This window comes from Fringilla coelebs, assembly GCF_963513975.1.
Source record: "Fringilla coelebs genome assembly, chromosome: 1".
Lineage (NCBI taxonomy): Eukaryota > Metazoa > Chordata > Aves > Passeriformes > Fringillidae > Fringilla > Fringilla coelebs.
This window is the reverse complement of record NC_140028.1, coordinates 41,049,903-41,068,244: the sequence shown is the minus strand read 5'-3', so window position 1 is coordinate 41,068,244 and position 18,342 is coordinate 41,049,903. Positions and strand designations below refer to the sequence as shown.

The following is an 18,342-nucleotide window of genomic DNA, read 5'->3' as shown; positions in this document are numbered from 1 at the left end:
TCCCCACCTGTGTCATCTCTAACCCATTCTGTTAAACATCCACTTTTAAGAATATTGTTCCAACTTTACCCTTCTCCTTCATTTACTATTAGGGCTACTCTCACTTATGTGCTAGTTTCTGCACATCTACTGCAGCACTATTTATTACCCATATTTGGGTAAATTCTTTCCAATTTTATTTGCCTATCCCTTCCAGTTTCAAGAGGAAGGGATAAAAAAACCTGTGAAAAAATACACAAGAATGATCAAAATAATGCACAGGTATAGTTTTGGCAGAAGCTAACAGAGCTCCAAATACTTGATAATGCTTTTTCAAACCAGCTCAGTGCATAAACAGTTTACACAAGGCTTCAAAGTCAGATTGTAATTAACTAGTTCATATTTACTTATGAGAACTATCATTATTCTAGGAGAGAATTACTCTAAACTACTAAACCAGGTCAATTATTTTTATGACAGCCAAAATAAAAATGTATTATGTTGCACCTACATGTTATATACTCTCCTACAATTGAATTATTACATTTATGAAAAAGCCTAAATGTCAGACCGTAAATGCATGAAAGTTCATTATGCCTTTCTCTGAAAATATGACCTCGCACTTGTAGCAGTGTAGCAGCTGCACCTTTCACAGGAAAATGATACAAAATGGAAAAAAAATACTGCCCCCACCTACAAACTCTCATTGCTCTCAGTAGCACAGGAGCACAGCTCAGATTTCCAATATAACAAAATGCTGTATTAGCCTAAGGTTTTCATAAATACTGGCCAAGCCTGTGCTCTGAAGCACTTCACAGCTGGGATGCACTTGTGTCTAATAAGGTAAAACTATCAAAGCTGGAAGTTTCTTACAGACAGTTTACATTTTGTGATGACATTCCCTTGAATCTTAAATGCAAGAGCCTTTCTTGTTTGTGGGCCTAGAGCTCTCCTCTGGGAATGGAAACATTAGCTACTGATGAAAATATTCATGAACTCTTTGTCATGCTGTTTTTATGGAAGGAAATTCCATCTATATCATGATCACAAACTGACAAGTAAACTAATCTTTGCTCCTATGTATTAGTCATATTTTCCCTTATGCTCTTTGTAGAGCTAGTGGCACATGCGTATTTAATTTGATTCTGTAAAAATATTCAACAGGGCCTTTATCTTATCACCTTGATAGCTCATTTGGCCTAATAGCAATTAGCCTTAGAGCCAGAAAAACAATCAATTTTTTACACTTAATGCAACAGCATGTGACGCTTATCAGCAGCCAGCCTTGCAGAAAGTGTATTGCTGATTTAAGAGTAACTAATCCTAACTCTGCATGTCTTAAGGAACTGGCCAATGACAACCAGGATCTCTGCTTTTTCGTTCACTTTCAGTCACAGTATTAATTGATTTATTTGCAGGTTTTACTCATTATTGTGTTCAAGCATTATTCAACTAAGCATTCAAGTGATGATGATGCACTTGAATTCTGCAGTCAGGAAGTGAGGTGATTAAATAAATTTAACGTGGTTAAATTGTTAATTGTGAAGAGTGTAGAGTCTGAATATATTTTGTGTATGGCAGTGATTATCATTTAATATTCAGAACAACTTTGTGACACAAGACAAATAAACAAAATCTATCTAACATGCCCTCAGAACAGTGCCTGCAGCTTTCTGAAGAGATTTGTGTTTCCAGCTCACCAAACACCTCTGAGACTGCATAGAGAACTTCTCACTTTCATCTTCACCAACAGGACACGTTTCTGCACCACTGGGAACATTACATTTGCCATTTGCCATTTCAGGGCAGGCACTTTCACTACAAGCAGCTGCATAGTTTACTTAGGAAGCGATGGAGAGAACCTTCCCACCTATTCTGCCTCTTCTTTGGAGGATACACCATCCAGTGTTCTAGCCCTTCAAAATGCCACAGCTAGCAGGGATGGAAGGGGAGAGAGCCACTACCTGCTGCTGCACTGACTGTGCATTGGGTGGGGCACAGAGAAGCAGCCTTGGAGCTTTGTGCGCTATCTTGAAATCTCTGGCTCTACTCCCGCTTGCCATTGCCAATATTACATCACTACACTAGGACAGCCAGACCAGTTTTCAAGCTGCCATTGAACTAGAGGACAACTGAGTTCATCTTTCCCACCTGTGCTATTTATGTGCAGGATGTTCAGGAAGTGTATGTTGCACACTGCTCTATTTCTGACCAAAACATATGCTTTCAAGGCAGCCTACAATCACATACAGCTTAGAAATACAGAGTGATAGGGGGGAAAAAAAATTCTTACATAAGCTCCAGCATCACTTCCTGTAATTCCAATTGAATTTGCCCTAAAAGCTAGTGATAGTGAGCTCAGAGGTACCAAAAGTGAGTTCAACAATCCAAGGAATGTGTCTGAGCAGCCTATTTCCATGATGACCCTTTCTGGTCTGCGATGTCTTTCTTACGTGGGAAGATGCTCTAACTGTTTAACTTCATCTCACTGGAATGTGTTTTGCAAATGTTTTAATAAGTTATGACCCTACTTGTCTATGCAATGCAGTTCCTCAAATACCTCAGCTGCTCCTTTCAGCTGTTTAAGCTGCAAATTCCATAATGCCCATGATGTTTAGGAAAAAGGGAAGTTTATATCTTGCTAAATGGGGCTGTTGCTACCCCAGTGACAAAATCCCTGGATGGATTAATATCTGAGAAAACATTTTTTCCTTTTCTTTAAGGCATATTTATTATCTTTCATGGCTTCAAGGAACCTCTCACACTGTACTGGATGTTTTCCACCTCCCACAGCATGAGTGTCACAGAAGATGGAGCCTGTTTGGAGATCTCAGCACACCTGGAATCTGCAGCAGCCTCAAAGATGCTCACAGAGGAGGAGCACACTACCTCCCACTCAACTGCTCCTTCCCAGAATTGGCACTGTGTTCCACAAAGACTCAAAGCCCTAGGTGTGGGAAGCTTTGCCATTCATTTGCTGTCAAGAAGCCCATTATCTGTGTTTAAATGACTCCTGAATGTTACCTATGCTATCACAATAATTAGGCAATCACTTTACTTAACACAACCAATCAGAGAAAGATCAAAAGGCTAAATATAGCTTCAAATATAATTAAGGGGAAGAAAACCCAAACAATAAAACCAGCTTTTCATGTTCATCATGTTTCAAGAAGGCCAGCATGAAGAGACTCAAAAATTATTTTGCCACCACATGTAATGGGACTTGGCGGGGAATCGTCTCCTGGGAGGTTTGTCAGTCACGTGAGCACTGACACTTTGAGTCACTTTTTGTCAGTATTCAACTTGCTGAACACATCAGTTCTGATTACTGCTTTTGAATTTAATAGAGACTAATTGTAAAAAAACCCTAATTTCTAAAATTTCTAAAGAAATACTTCAGTAAGATGACTACACATTCAACACAATTAGAGCACCTTCAGTTATTTTCTCCCCTGGCAAGAGAGCACTGAGACAATGCAGATTTGCCCTAGAGATAGTTTGAAATCCACCCTCAGGATTGGCAGTCACCTCTGGGGCTTCGAGCTACAGAGCTGGAGACTGCACAAACACTGCAGGAGCATGGGCAAAGACACGCAGCAGACACAGGAACTGGACCACTCGTCCCTCCTGAGGGATGGGGCATCTCTGCCCTTGGAGGTGCATCTGGTTAGAGTAATAGTCTGGCTGGTAGATTTTTGTGAATGTACCTTGGATTTCCACAGACAGAAAAAAAAAACCCCAAACACAAACCACCACCATCTTACATACCTCTAGAGATCAACCTGTGCGAGCCAGTCAAAAAACAGGAATAAGACACAAAGACCTTCAGGAAGAGAAGATGCTTTCCTGCTCTACATAGGCCAGCAGACACAGGATCACTCAACCATTTTTTGAACACAACATACCCTCCAGGCCTCTCTAAAGTATCCTGGGCCAGGGACCAGCAAAACTAAAACATGAGCTGGAAAATAAGCCACGTGCATTGGATTTAGAAGTCAGGCCCTTTTTTTTTTGTTCTTATTTTTAGAAGGTAGGATTAACCACTGTTACAAATACTTATGAATTAGTGGGAGCCTTGACATCAAGACTGAGTGTCTTTGAGGAAGACAGACTCATGTTTTAAGCTATTTTTATTTTGGCAAGTGGAGTTCAGTTCTGTCCTGATAGCGAAAAAAATATAATGGCCGGTAGAGTGCCAAACTAAGGCCAAATTAAGCGATCAAATCAGTTTTCTGACTTACGTGCTATTAAATTAAAAATACAAAATTAATTATGAAATAACTCATTAGAACAGCAGCAAGAGAAGTTATCCTTTGCTTTTCTGTCAGATGGAAGAATTGCTTGTGCTGGCTGAAGACAGTTATTCTAAAGCCTTTCTTTAACACTATAGAAATAGATCCATCTAAAGAAAAACTGTTATTAATGCTTTTCATTATTTACTTTTAAACACAAGGTCTTCTATTGAATTACTAAAAATAAATTCGTATTTATCCATAATTGAGACACTTTGTCACCCCAAAGATTAATCTAAGAACACAAATTCTAGCTGATGTTCACTGCTCAATGGCTGTTTTTGTTTCTGAAGGCACTTCATCTAATTATGTTGCAGTGGAAGACTGCCCTAAAGGGTCAGCTTCCAAAATAGTTATCTAGATGTTTAAGATCATTATAATGAATGCACACTTGTTTAGTCTCAGAACATAATGCCAAGAGATTTTTACATGACTGTTTTATTTTTCCCAAGATAAATTATCATCAGGTTTTTTCCCCTCTCTCTTTTTTTTTTTCCTCCTTCAAAACCTTTCTTCAAGTATCAGATGTGCAGGATGATTTTTAAGAACATATTTGGAGGAAATTTAAAATTCTTTTTCAGAGATGAGATTAGATTTTTTTTTTAAATTTTTGAAAAACCAAACATTAAATTAGGTAAAACAGACAGCTCTAATAAAATTCCAAAAGGCAGCCTTTCTCACCAAGATTATTTTTATTTTGGTGCATCTATTTCCTTGTAGGAGGTCGTTGATTCCTTCATTATTTTCAAGATGTTGGAGAAAGGTTGCTGCACCATTTTTCTGACCAAGCTGCATGATCTTGCAACATCTCCCATGGTGTGTTTAATATCCATTATTGCTTGAACTCTTGCAGAACACTCTGTATCAGTTAAAAGACAACCTTGTCCATGGCATTACAGATGTTACAGCAGTCAAAGGCTCATCTCAGCAAGACACTAATAGAAACCATTCTTACTAAAGATAAGGCTTCTCATGAATAATGAAAAAAAGAAACCAAAGTCAATTTAATCAGTTGTCTTTTGGCTCATATTTCCTGTCACTGGCAACTTTTTCCTAATTTGGAAAACAATATTTCAAAGCAACAGCAGGTTTTCATTAGTTTCATAACTTCATGGGAATTTCCCACTATTGTGGTTGTGATAGTCAGACCTATAAAGCATCAAAAAACCTTTGTTTTTTTCACAGATGCCTGTCCAGTTGTGACTGCTTTCCCAAAGAATAATCTCTACCCCTTTTTCCCACTAATAAAGAAAGAGTTGTGTAAACTTACAAATACCTACTGTAGGCAAAAAGAGACAAAAAAAAAAAGATAAATCTATGCCTCCTAAAAATTGACAAAAAACATTTCAAACTCTGGATTGTTAGGATCATCCTTCTAAATTCAGTTTATAGGTGATGTTTTGCTGTTGCCTGGATTTGTGGGTCTTTCTTTAAATAGTACTGCTCTGCCATCAGGAGACATTGCATTTATTTCATTTGGCATCACTGGGCCTCAAAGCAAGAGAGATGCTTTCCTTCAGCAGGATAGAAAGGATAGAAAGATCTGGCATTTTTAATTCACCTTCTTGTGTGTCTTGAAGTAATTTAATTCTCTATTTGCCCTTCTCAGAAGATAATCTTGTAAGAAAATGAAGGCAACTTATCTGTAAACATTGCTATCAGAAAGCACCACCTTTCTCTCTGCATCCCTCATGCTATTGCCACAGTGTCAGCTGCTGGCATCCTAAAAAACAAGGATTGATTGATCCATTTTTATTTTAATTTTTAACCACTGCTTGTTTTGACACTTCAGTGTGAGATGAACTGCATACAGGTAGGTTTCTAACATTTTTACTCTGGGTTTTCCTTTTAACAAATCAGAAAATGGCAAAAAAACCCCACTTGAGGGTACAGATCCTCCATCTTTGAATGCTATGGAAATTTTCTTCCCTCCCATTGCTGTGGGATGAGGAATCCCAAAGGAATCATGCATCTGAGCCTGAACTTCTCTGCAAAGTCCTGCTCTTCATGCTCAAACTGTGACTCATGGCAAACATTAGACTATCCTTCATCTGAAGTCCTTGTGAGGTTTTTCTGCAGTAGTTAACATTGCACCAAAGCCTAAACAAAGGTAATGGTACAAGAACTCAAGGGTCAAAGTGTAAGGCAAGGGCCTATTTTTCCTCACAAACCAGTCAGCATAACATTGATCTTTCCTAAGCCCCCAGCCTGGGGTTTTCTTGCTTGCCTTGATCTTTATTTTTATCATGCACAGCAGAACCTTGAGCATTTCTTCAGGATTTCTAGCATTTCTTCAGGATTTCCAGGATGTATTTGGAGAGGGCTCCTCAAACCTCTGAAATGGTCAGAGACTTCGCACATAGTATTTTAATGTGTCTTTCTGTAACATGTGAGGAAATGTCACTCTGCTCTGGAAATACTGCCCCACGCAGGATCAGATGTCTTTATTAATTACTCCATCTATTTGTATCTTAGGAACAGGGAGGATTGAGGAACCTTCTTCCATCCCAGAAAACCAGAGACACTGCGAAAATGAGGACCTATTGTAAGACTCAGTAAAGCACCTGGGAGCCTTCAGAAAAAATTTCCTTCCTCCTTCGAAGCGAACGTTTCTGTCACAGAAATATCTAATCTATGAAATTCTAGGACCATTCTAGAATCTGTATCACTTTGCTAATGTTTACCTCAAACCTGAACAGCATCCTTTCCATTCTGGTATTCCATACAAATACTGCAGCTTTTCCAAGTAGCTAATGCCACAAATAATCAATTTTCACTTTTACTCTGAAGACAACAAATATTTTCTTGCCTCTTCATAGCTTCAAAACCTTCCTGAAATGCAAGCAGGGCTTTTCTGCTTTTCTCCCTCAGTCTGCCATCAAAGAGTCACTCAAAGTGTGTAGTCTTCAGGTCAGAAGCAAACCATCAGCAAGATGACCTTAGCTGCCTGCCAGGGCACTGCTTGTGTTTCTTCTTTCACAGTTCAGCACTTCAGGGTAGCAAGGGATACAATTCTTCAAGGCAAAAAAATCAATATATATTCTCTCACAGAATCAAATAATAGAGATTAGAAATCAGAAGACTAGGCAAAAAAATGAAGGCTAAGAAGGTGGAAAAAATCTCAAACTGGAGAATAGGAAAAATACACCAAGCAGTTGCAGACTTGTAAAGCCTGGTTTATATGAAACAGGGACCTGGAGAAGCAACTCAATTGAGACCCTTATTTCCATCTACCAAAAAGTGATACAGAGAAGTGACTGGAATTATGAGTAACAGCTCTTAAGAAGAGAAACTACAGTATAGTAAAACAATGTTACTACAGTATAGTAAAACAGTGTTACTTATCCTAAAGAAAGTATCCTCTAAGTATAGTGAAATATTGTTAGTTATTCTCAGGAAAGTATTTTCTAGTCCATAGTCAGCAGTTACTATCTCCATTATCTGTAGTTCTCCCCTTGGGATTTGCTCCAAAACTCATATTTCTCAACAAGCTGTGGGTTTTGCTTCTTACAGAGCACAAAGATTCTTCCCTTACAATTCTTTTCATATAACTTTTTAAGTAGAATATATTTTCACTCACAAGTCAAAATTAGAACTTGGTGGAAAGAGAGGAAACAGAGGCTGAACTAATTCCTTGTAGGAAATTACCCTTTTTTCATGTCCATCTTCAACACATGCAACTTTTAAAAGCAGGCCTAGAGGAAGTTGGCCTAATGAAAGGACTAATCTCAAGTCAGACACAAACAGACAAAGGGAATTTTCAGCTTTACATTAAGCACATTCAAAATATCACAGAGTAACACAGCTGTTCATCAGTATCGCAGAGTAACAGCAATGCTGTTTTCATGCTACCTATAGAGAAACACATGTTGGAGGCACAGCTCAGGCCTATTGCCTCAGTCAAAGGATGAAGCAAAGAATTCCATTGAAGGGCTTTTCACATTTGTTCTCTACTTTTACTGATCAAAAAAAACAAAACAGAAATTGCCTCAAACCCACAAAATAACTGCTTAACTATGCTGCATACATAATTGGATGCAGTCCAATAAAAGAGAATTGTATTTTTTAAATCTGGCTTTAAAATAAGAAAGCACCTAATTCTATATATTTAAAAATAAATTTAAATATTACTTATGTCAAAGAATTGCACGAGGATAATAGTATGCTTTTTTTTTTTTTGTTTTGTTTGCTTTTCATTGAAGTAACCCACAGATTTTGCGCTATAAAAAGACTTCTGGATTCTTGGGACACATTTAAAATAGTAACTTACCACAATTCATTTTATGCATTCAAAAATTTAATAATAGACCATCTCTGAGTTGGAATTTCCTTTCCCCCCCGCTTCTTCTCCACATCTAGAAAGGCTTTCAAATGAAAATAACTACTAAATCAACTTCTTCCACTTTCATGTGGAAGCATAGTCACATGCTTGTTTAAAAAGGAGTAACTAAGCATGCAGAAATGGAAGTGCTACTATTGCTCTGTCATTTATCTAATAACTGTGCTCATAGACTTAAAAAAAATATTCTCTTGCAAAGAACTCAGAGGTTATGCAACAGTGACAGACATCATCCAGTTGGAACTATGCATCTATTTTAGGAAGGTAAAAATGTGGAGACTGTACCTTCTGGAGGTGTCTTAAGGATGGAAATGCCACAACCACAAGCGATTAACACTGAATATTTGTGATTGGGAAACGTCAGAGCTTGTAGAGCAGCCAACTGCATTTTTGAGGGGGCTCATAAATCTCTACCTCTTACAGCATCACACTGTATAAAACGGGGTGAGCTTTAACCAGTGCCCTGGGTTTACTTTCAGAATAAGATGTGCAGAACTGCTTTACCAGTGATCCTGCAGAGGACATGCTCCAGGGTTACACTTCAAGAACAGTTTCAGAAATTACTTTCAGTTCCCCTGGCCAAGGCTCTAAAACCTGCGCTAAAATGGCTCTTCTATCCTGGTACCAATTTCTGGGATTAATGTTAAGAGGAACCACAGCAAGCCTCTGGCACAGCTATTTCAACCCCCTCCTCTTCCTGATGTCATCTTCCTCACCCCTACCTCCAGGGTCAGAACAGCCACAGAAGACTGGATCAATGCTAGAAGCCTGGATAAATGCAATGCAGCAAATCAGCCTCCTAAAGAACCTGCCTGTGACCCTGTGCTGTGAGTATGATCACAGGCCACTGCCAGCATCAGAGCTCTGATCCCACTGAGGCCCACTGCTCCTGAGCACACATCCAACATCCACTCCCTCCCTTGTGCCACGTTTCCTGAACATGCCAAGTACAGCCATAAAGCAAAACAACATCCAGCCCATTGCAAAACAACTCAAGTTAATGCAGAAATCTCACAAGGGAAAAAGAAATTAAAATCCCACCAACCCAGGGAAACAATTTAACAAGTTAAACATGACAAATTTGGAGCAACTGAAAACATGAAGGGCAGGTGAGGAGTATTTATGTAAGATGATCCAAAATCTGTGGCAAGGAGAAGGCAAAATATCACCAGTGAAGATGGTTATTATAAACTCTTAAGGATATTCTCTCACTGGTCAACATGCAAAGTTCAGCAAATGAGAAACACAGCTATCAGAACAACAACAGCATATTGTCATTTTTCTCACCTAAATCAAGTCTCCAAGAACATCTACTGGGCAATGACTAAACATTACATTTCCTTCTTATTTATATTAATTTATGCTTAGAAGTACAAGACATACTTTACAGATTTATTTTCCTTTCAATAAAAATAATAATTTCCTAGGATAATTTTGGTTCTCTATATCAATATTGAGGATGCTTGAACAAAAATTTCTATATTTAGGAAAAAATCAAGTTATGCACTGAACACCTGAATAGGTTTTTGACTTCGTCCGCTACAGCTCATAGGAAGCAAGAAGGGAATAGACATTGCCATCTCTAAAATGTTTGGTTTTGTCTCAAAATTTGATTGCCAGTGAAATTACAGAATTATCTAAGCTAGGCTGAAAGTCTGTGACATCCCAAGATGTTCCTGCAGAATAAACTGTTATAGCCTGCTGCTTAGAACAAAAGATGAGATAACAGATGTATTGATTTCAGTTGCTTGAGAAACACAAAACCAATAAATGAGTAACTGCTTGATGGGTAAAGGAACACAACATAACAAAATAAGTTGGTAAAAAATTTGAAAATACACTTATTTTTTTAACAGTTACGGAAAATAAAAGCATTTTAACATCTCCCCTTCTCATAGTTTCTTAACGTATCCATTAGAATACTTGATTTTAAGAATGTTTTGTAGTCAGGAGACTGGTGCTACCAATGCCTACTAAACAGCTATTCCTCTTCACAGAAAGCATTGCAGTTTTGATGCTTAACTCTTGCAGTTAAGGAGGAAAAAACCAAAGAAAGCCAACCAAACCCCAAACACTAAGCCTCCTTGGAGAAAGCTATTTAATCAGTGGCCCTGCAGTCAGAAATGATGTGTCTTCCCTCAAGAGCCACACGGCCCCTTTCATGCCAGACCACACTGTGGCATCTCTGCTCACAGCAGCTTCCATGTACATCCATGGAACTTTTCAAGATCCTAAGAGCTGAGATTTTCCAAAAAAGAACTTTGTACTACACCCTAACCAACCAGCTCCAGCACATCAAAGCTTCTACCCAACTTTTTTTTTTATTACCAGTGAGGAGGTTAAATTACCTGTGTGCAATGGAAAATGTGATTCATCTACACAATAAGTCAAACACATTTGCTTCAGTCAACCATACAGGGAATGGACTTGAGTTGTCAATGTTAAGTTCCTCATTCTGAACTCACTGAAGAGCTTGGAAGAGGACATGTGACACTAAAAAGGTATAAGAAGAAAGATTAAGATAGATAGTCCAAAGGCACCACATGGCTCATCATGTTTCCTGTCCACTACTGGGTCATAACTTAAAATTTCTCAAGATGATTTCTAGGTGACTACAGGAATAAAAAGTCTGAAAGTTCAAGATGACACTTGTAGCTTTGACAAAGAAATAATTTGGCAGATGGAGAAGCGCCAAGATGAATTTTTTTTCCTTTTTTTGAGTACATTAAGGAAGTCTAATATAAAGCTGAAAAATGCAGAAGATCTAGACAGAAATTGAAACCTATAGAAGTCCACTGAAAATAAATTAACATTTTCAGGTAAAAAATTGTAAAAAATTGATTTTTTGTATATTAGATTTCTGTCAAAGAAAACCACAAAGTATGTGATTTAACACACATGCCACATTACAACAGTGCATCTTGTATCAATATGGAAAACTGCTTTACAGAGTAAAAACTGACCCACACGGATGCCAACACACAGTTTCCAGAGGAGCCTGAGAATCACAAGTATCAAACAGGGCAGAGAAGCAAGGCTGTAAGTTTTAACTTGAAGCGTCACATGCCTTTGAGCACACTGCTTTACCTTCTTGCTTACATAATGGAGAGAACAAAATGGTGAGAGCACAGGATTTGAAGATATAAAACTGCTATGTTATGAAAGAGAAGCCCAAGTATCTCAAATTGGTCACCCTGGTTGTCAGGTACCAAAAATAAGTAAATTATCTGGAGAAACTCAGGTCTTACGTAAGAGATACATAGCAAGCATTCTGCTCAGAAATTGCCACCATAAAAAGGACAAGAATGTAATCATATGTTCAAGGCAAGGTTTTTATGCATAACTGAGAACAGATGTGGAAGCACAAGCACAGGAAAAAAGCACCTAATTAGCTAATTGAAAAGTGCATCCTCAGGCATATAAAATCCAAGTTTGACAAGCAGTCATAAGCTGACATTTCTCAATTTTTCAGTGCTTTAAAACTTCCAAAATAGAAGCATATGCCAGTATATAAACATATTCTGTAATCATACATAGAATTGTAGAACATTCTGGATTGGCAGGGCCTTTCTAAAGAATGTCTAGTCCAACTCCCACTAATGTGAATGGACATCTTCAACTAGATCAAGTTGCTCAGAGCCCCATCCTGTTTGACACTAAATGTTTCCAGGGATTAGGCACACACCACCTCCCTAGGCAACCTGTCCCAGTGCTCCACCAACCTCATGATAAAAAAAAAATTTTATCTGGTTTGCATCTACCCTATTTTCATTTAAAACCATTACCAGTCACCCTGTCCAATACCTATGTTCAAAAGACCTACTGAAACTCTGGTGTTCCAGAGTAGCAACAACACTGTATATATACTTACATTCTACTGGTAATTTGGAAATTTTTCTCAAACGTTACAATGTACTGTTAGAAGGTCAACAGAAGCATATTTAACTGCATGTATCATATCTGTGGCAAATTATTTGAGCTTCCAAAAATTCACTTATAAGTAAGAGCTACAAACATAAGGAATAGAAATATTATTAGTATTACATGGTCTAAAATTAAAATAAAATATTTTACTTCTTAGCTGTTTTGTTGATTTTAAAAAATACAATCTCTGAAAAATTACTTCAGCCTAATTCAAGAAATCTTAGTATATACCAAAAAAGGCTATTTCTAGTTTACAGCCTTTTAAAAGCGGATAGTTGGTTTTAGTCAGCTGATTTGAACTGAAAATAAATACCTGGGTTTTTTTCTGTATAGTTACATAAAATAAATGTCTCTTCTGAAGCTTAAAAAGCTATCAATTGCCTACAAAATTATCACTTGTTATTTACAATATTCTGTAGTGTATTCAATGTAAGCATAACCTTTTTCTACCATTTCAATCATTGTTAAATCATTGCTAAAAATACACCTCACCATTCACAAGAGACATGGCAGACAATCAATGCTGACCAGCACCCTACAAGAAGCATAGCTTAGCAGTCTCCTTGTGAGCACTTTGATTATATTAGACATTAAGAGCTGACATTTCAACTGCTTAAATTAACTGGCTAAGAGATGGACTGGTACTTAAAACTCACTGCTATCCCTTAAGGACCCAGGATCTTCAGGCCTTTTTTTTTGGTCCCTCCTTGATAACTGACATATAAACATTATTATGTCCTTGATAATGACTATGCAACGTGTAAACTCATAACTGTAAAATTCCAACACAGCAGAATGTTTTGGTTATATGTAACTCATCGCTCTGTACCTAATCTTAATTAAAAAAAAAAAAATGAGGCATTACTTGTCAATTTTTTCTGCACCCTTAATGCTCCCAGCACAGGAGGCTGTGTTGTGTGCACAAGCATGCATCCCTGTGTTCAGAACAGGTGGATCTCATGTAGAGATCTGGGGCAGAAACAGGACTATTAATCTGAGCGTGGTGAAAAAAAACAGTTCTTCATTAACACCCTTTTGCAAATAGTACAAATTTTTGACTAGGAGGTAAGAAAATAGCTCTCACCGCAGAAAAAAAATCTGCTACTTACTAAATAATTTTGCCTAAAAAGTCAAACCCACAGTGAATTTAAGTGCAAAGAAGTAAAAGTGAGGAAAAGGAAAGCAAGGATGCCAGCCATGATTAATTTCAGGAAATTGAGCCAGAAATAAGGGAGAATTTGAAAATTACTCAAATTACAACTGCAGTTTCAATCCAGGCTTCAAAACAAAGGACTAGATTGAATGTTGAAAACATTAAATTGCCAAATCAGTTGCAAACTGAAGACCCTTATTAAAAACATCACAGGATTCCAGCCCTAGCAGAGAGTTGGGCAAGACAACCTCAAGAGGTTCCTTACAACCTCAACTGTTCTCTAAATCTGATGCTGCTTGAGAGCACCAACATTAACCTCAGGCAATATTTGGAATATTTGGAGTCTGGGGACTAGACTTTCCCATGCTCCTCAGTATTTTATGTGGATATTGTAAATATGAGTGAGTGTTAATAGAGCGAGTGCTAAAGGAAGTAATTGTTTACCCTTTCCCACTTATCATCACTGCTTCAGGACTGCAGAATGGCTTGTAAAGTGAGATAAAGAAATCAGTGACCTTAAAATGCAACACTGAGATAGATCACTGAAGTTTAAAAGGCTTGAGAAGGAAAGGAGTTTTAATATGGAGAATGCTCTATTTCTGAATGATTAATTTTGCACTAAGCAGTAGTTGCCTGCACTTATTAATTTAAAATATTTATTAATTAATAATGTATAATATTAATTACTATAATAATTAATAATACAATTAAATTTATAATTAAATAACAGTTTATTAATTAAAAATTATAGGAATGAAACAGCACTCCAAAGTACTAATCAATTTTTGCCTTAGCTGCTCACAGCCAACCTGCCTTCTAGCTCAACTCCACAAAAAAAGGCTGCAATGTAGGTCACAAAGAAAAACTAGTGCTGCAAAAAGGCAGAATAATTCTGCAGAGGGCAGACTTCCCAGTTTGACTATACAACATAGGTAACTTAGGGAAAAGTGCATACTTCAGTGTAAAAATGTCCTACTCAGACCATCTTAAGATTCAAATGCAACACAGCTGAATTCTAAACAGCACAAGCTCCTGACAAGAGACTGACTGCAGAGCAGTGCAAAAACTGATTTGCTTCTCAGAGTATTCAAATGGATATAGCTTTCCAAGAACACTGGAAAAAAATCCCTTTTAAATTATCACATCCCTTCTGTGTTAAGTCTGCAGGACAGCATTTGCTTCCAATCAACTTTTTCTACCATTCATTTTCCTTTTTGCAGTTCAGAAAAATAAATTTCCTCTTTCTAAACCCAGACTTTGGAATAAACATGTATTAGCAGTAGCATAAGAGGCTTTTATTTTTAGTATTTGCTGTGTTTCCAACATGCTGCTCCACAAAAGAATTAGGGAAATTTGAGATCATCAAATTTATCCTCTAACTTCTCCCCCATCCCTCCTGACCATGCTGCTCATCCAAATTATATAGCTATACACTAAATTTTATTATGGAGCAAGATGAAGCACATAGGTGGTACATAACAAACATACTTTCAAGAACTAGTAAGGCTGTGACATACAAAAAATATGTAAACTACATTTTTCTCAATGACTGTTCAGAATCATTACTGAATACGTTAGGAGTTTGTTTGACAGAATTTCCATTTTGAATATACATAAAGATTATAAAATGAAACACATGACAAATACTCCTAAAACCCAAAGGCACTGCTGTTTGTTTATATTTTTAAAATATTATGTCATGTAACAATAACAGATACATCCTGGCATTCTATTAAGTGGCAGATATCAGGAGGGAAGAAGTTTTTCTTCCCTCATAGTTTGCATTACAGCAATTTATTTTAATCAATTTATTTAGGTGCTTGCCAAGTTCACTTTCATATATTGTTCATGTTATATAAACCTCAGTCATGTCTTTTTATCTTAAACTAGAAATCAAGCCAACTTTCATAGTATCATAAATCATCACTGCTACTGTCCATACATAAACTTAAAAGTATGTATTTTTAATCTAGGCAACAGTAAAACAAGACTAGAAACTTTAGATGTTTTTATAGACAAAGATAAGGAATTTCTGAGGTTTTTTAGATTTTTTTTGGCAAGGAAGTTAATTCTCAGCACGAGTTCTGTACTCACCTCACTTCAGCACTCAGGGCACCATCTCAGAGCTTACAACAAATGAACTTCATGGTATGTCATCAACACAAAACAGAAAGACACACAAACCTTAGTGATTCATGATTCACAGTGTAAGAAAAATGTATATTTTTGTATGCCCTAAAAGGAGTGGCACTTGTAGGTACTCTGTCATGTAGGGCCATCATCAAATCAGCAGTTTTATCCAACTTGGAAGAACTTGATTGACAACACATAATTTCCTCCATGGAGAAAATTCTAGGCAACATTTTACTTATCATTGAAGTAGATTATTCAACAAAAGAGAGGGGGCTTATGTTATAGCACTGGATTGCCCCTTGCTACACAGACTCATTACTGCTACTCAAGGAATAACTGCCCTCACAGAACTGGAAGGAGATTCAGTGACTCTTAGCAAAGCCTGATGGCTTCCAACTAATCCCTGCAAAACTTATAATATTTACAGCAGTAGTATCTGAGGCTGGCAAAGTTTTGTCAATGGGTAAAAGATATCAAGGCTTCTAAACATTTGGCATATTAAAAGCAATGAGTTATACTATGCATGCAACTTCTTAAACCACTTGTGACTAAGTTGACTTAAGGTACAAGACCACCAAATTGCTGACAGAACTGAATTCCCATTTAGCTGAAGGTGAAAAATTCAGTGATTAAAAAAAATTTGCATCATGGGTTGTTTCTCTGTATTAAACCTGTCCTGTAGATCTACATTATTTACACGTTTGACAGTGGGCAGTACTCGACTATGTTAATACTATTCTTGAAGAGTAAGCCACGTTACAAAACAAATTTTAAAAAGTCAGTACCTCAACTAGTAAATTTAACAACCAGATAAGAATGCAACTTGACGAAATGACATTCTGTTTTCCACAGATCAATTGTCTTAGATTTATTTAATCAAAGATATGATACAGTTACAAGCCCATGCATTTCATAAAAATCTGAACTTAAATTTTTTATGGAACAAAATTTTAAATAAAGCATATACAGATGTTTCTGGGTATTCAACTGGACTGGTTAGCCTAGAGAAATATTATTTGAAATATATGAGCAGAAGTACTGAGATTTTCATGTGGTCATTTCTTTATCTCTTCCTCTTCCACTTCACACCTGAAGATAAATCACAGCTGAATAACTCTATGGATTGAATCCTAGGCATAAGCTCATAGCTGAACTCATAAATTCACTTCCCACTGGTTACATATTTATAGTACATCCCTTTTATACTGTTATTTAAAATAAAATAAATAAGACTACATTTTAAAAATGTAGGCAGTATAACTACTAAAAAAAAGTCTTTTATGCATTTAATATGCTGACAAAATTAAAATTTCTGTCTACTTAAATTCATTTTTATAATTACAAGGTAATTCTTGTAATTCCCAAATGCTTTTGAAAATTACTACCTCTCGTAGAAAATTTGATTATTTCTATGTAATGAAACCGCTGGAGGAATCATAAAGATGCAACAGATTAACATGAAATAAATATCAGAGAAAGTATTTAAAAGGCACACAAATACTTCAAACACATACAGTTTCAAATCTTTATTGTTTTAAAATTCTACATGTCTTTTACAATTACAATAATTTGTTACTTAAATGACTCTTGTATGGTTAATGTACAATGAGTTTTTTCCTGAAACTCAACCATGAAATACAATTTCATCAATATGATTTTTCTAAATAGATTAATACAAGACTTCTGTTTTGTTGGGAAGAACAAGTGCTTCATCTTGAATAAACAGCACAGGTGTCTTCCCTTCAGAATCTGTGTGATCAATCCATCGAAAGTGCTTTTGAAGATTGCAGATCTAACTGTGACTGATTTTCAAAATCAGTCCATCAAATTACAAGGGTTTTTTAACATTAAAGAGCATTTTCATGTAATGAAACAAGCTGCAGTAGTTATTTTTATTCATCTACTGAGGCAAACTCATGTTGAAGAAAAATTATATGATTATCTGCATGCAATGAACACCCTCTTTAAATAGTTGATGAATTTTACACATATAAAGAATCTGTTAAAGAGTGCAAGTACTTTGATAATGATTTCACAAAAGGACATATGCTGGTAATAATGGTAACTAACATTTAACATCTAAATACAAGCTAATGTATATTTAACAGGCAATTAACATGGCAAACAAACCATGTTTCATGTGGCTGCCCTTAGAGAAAATGAACTCATTTGGTCCACACTCTTAAAATTATCTGGGTAAAAAAATTGAAGCAGTTAGGGCCAGAGTTTTTGATGAATTTCTAAAATGTCACCTGTTAAAAAGTAAAAGCAGTACATCAATGACGTATCTTGTCACATGACCTCAGTATAAAAAGATGGCCTGGTATTTGGAGCGATGAACGAGCACTGAAGGACAAGTCAAAAAAGAATGGAGACAGAATGAACTAAAACTTTGTTGTGTTATACTTTCTTGTTCCATGGTACTGCTTTTACTCTGTAGAATTTTGTACCCAAAGGAACTTTGAATCTGTTTTGTGCCTGCAAAAAAAGAATAAAAAAAATAAAATGGGGAATTATTCTAC

The 18,342-nt window shown here is 36.6% G+C and overlaps 1 protein-coding gene across 2 annotated transcripts in view; it reads right to left on the bottom strand.

The window, feature by feature from the left end:
- Positions 1–16,730: 16,730 nt before the first annotated feature.
- RB1CC1 (RB1 inducible coiled-coil 1) overlaps positions 16,731–18,342 on the bottom strand; it is a 66,798-nt gene continuing 65,186 nt past the window's right edge. For both annotated transcript variants that reach the window (XM_084207520.1, XM_084207521.1), the window contains exon 24: positions 16,731–18,298. In XM_084207520.1, coding sequence (XP_084063646.1) covers positions 18,221–18,298 — 78 coding nt within the window. In that variant the 3' untranslated portion in view covers positions 16,731–18,220. The remainder of the gene's footprint in view (positions 18,299–18,342) is intronic.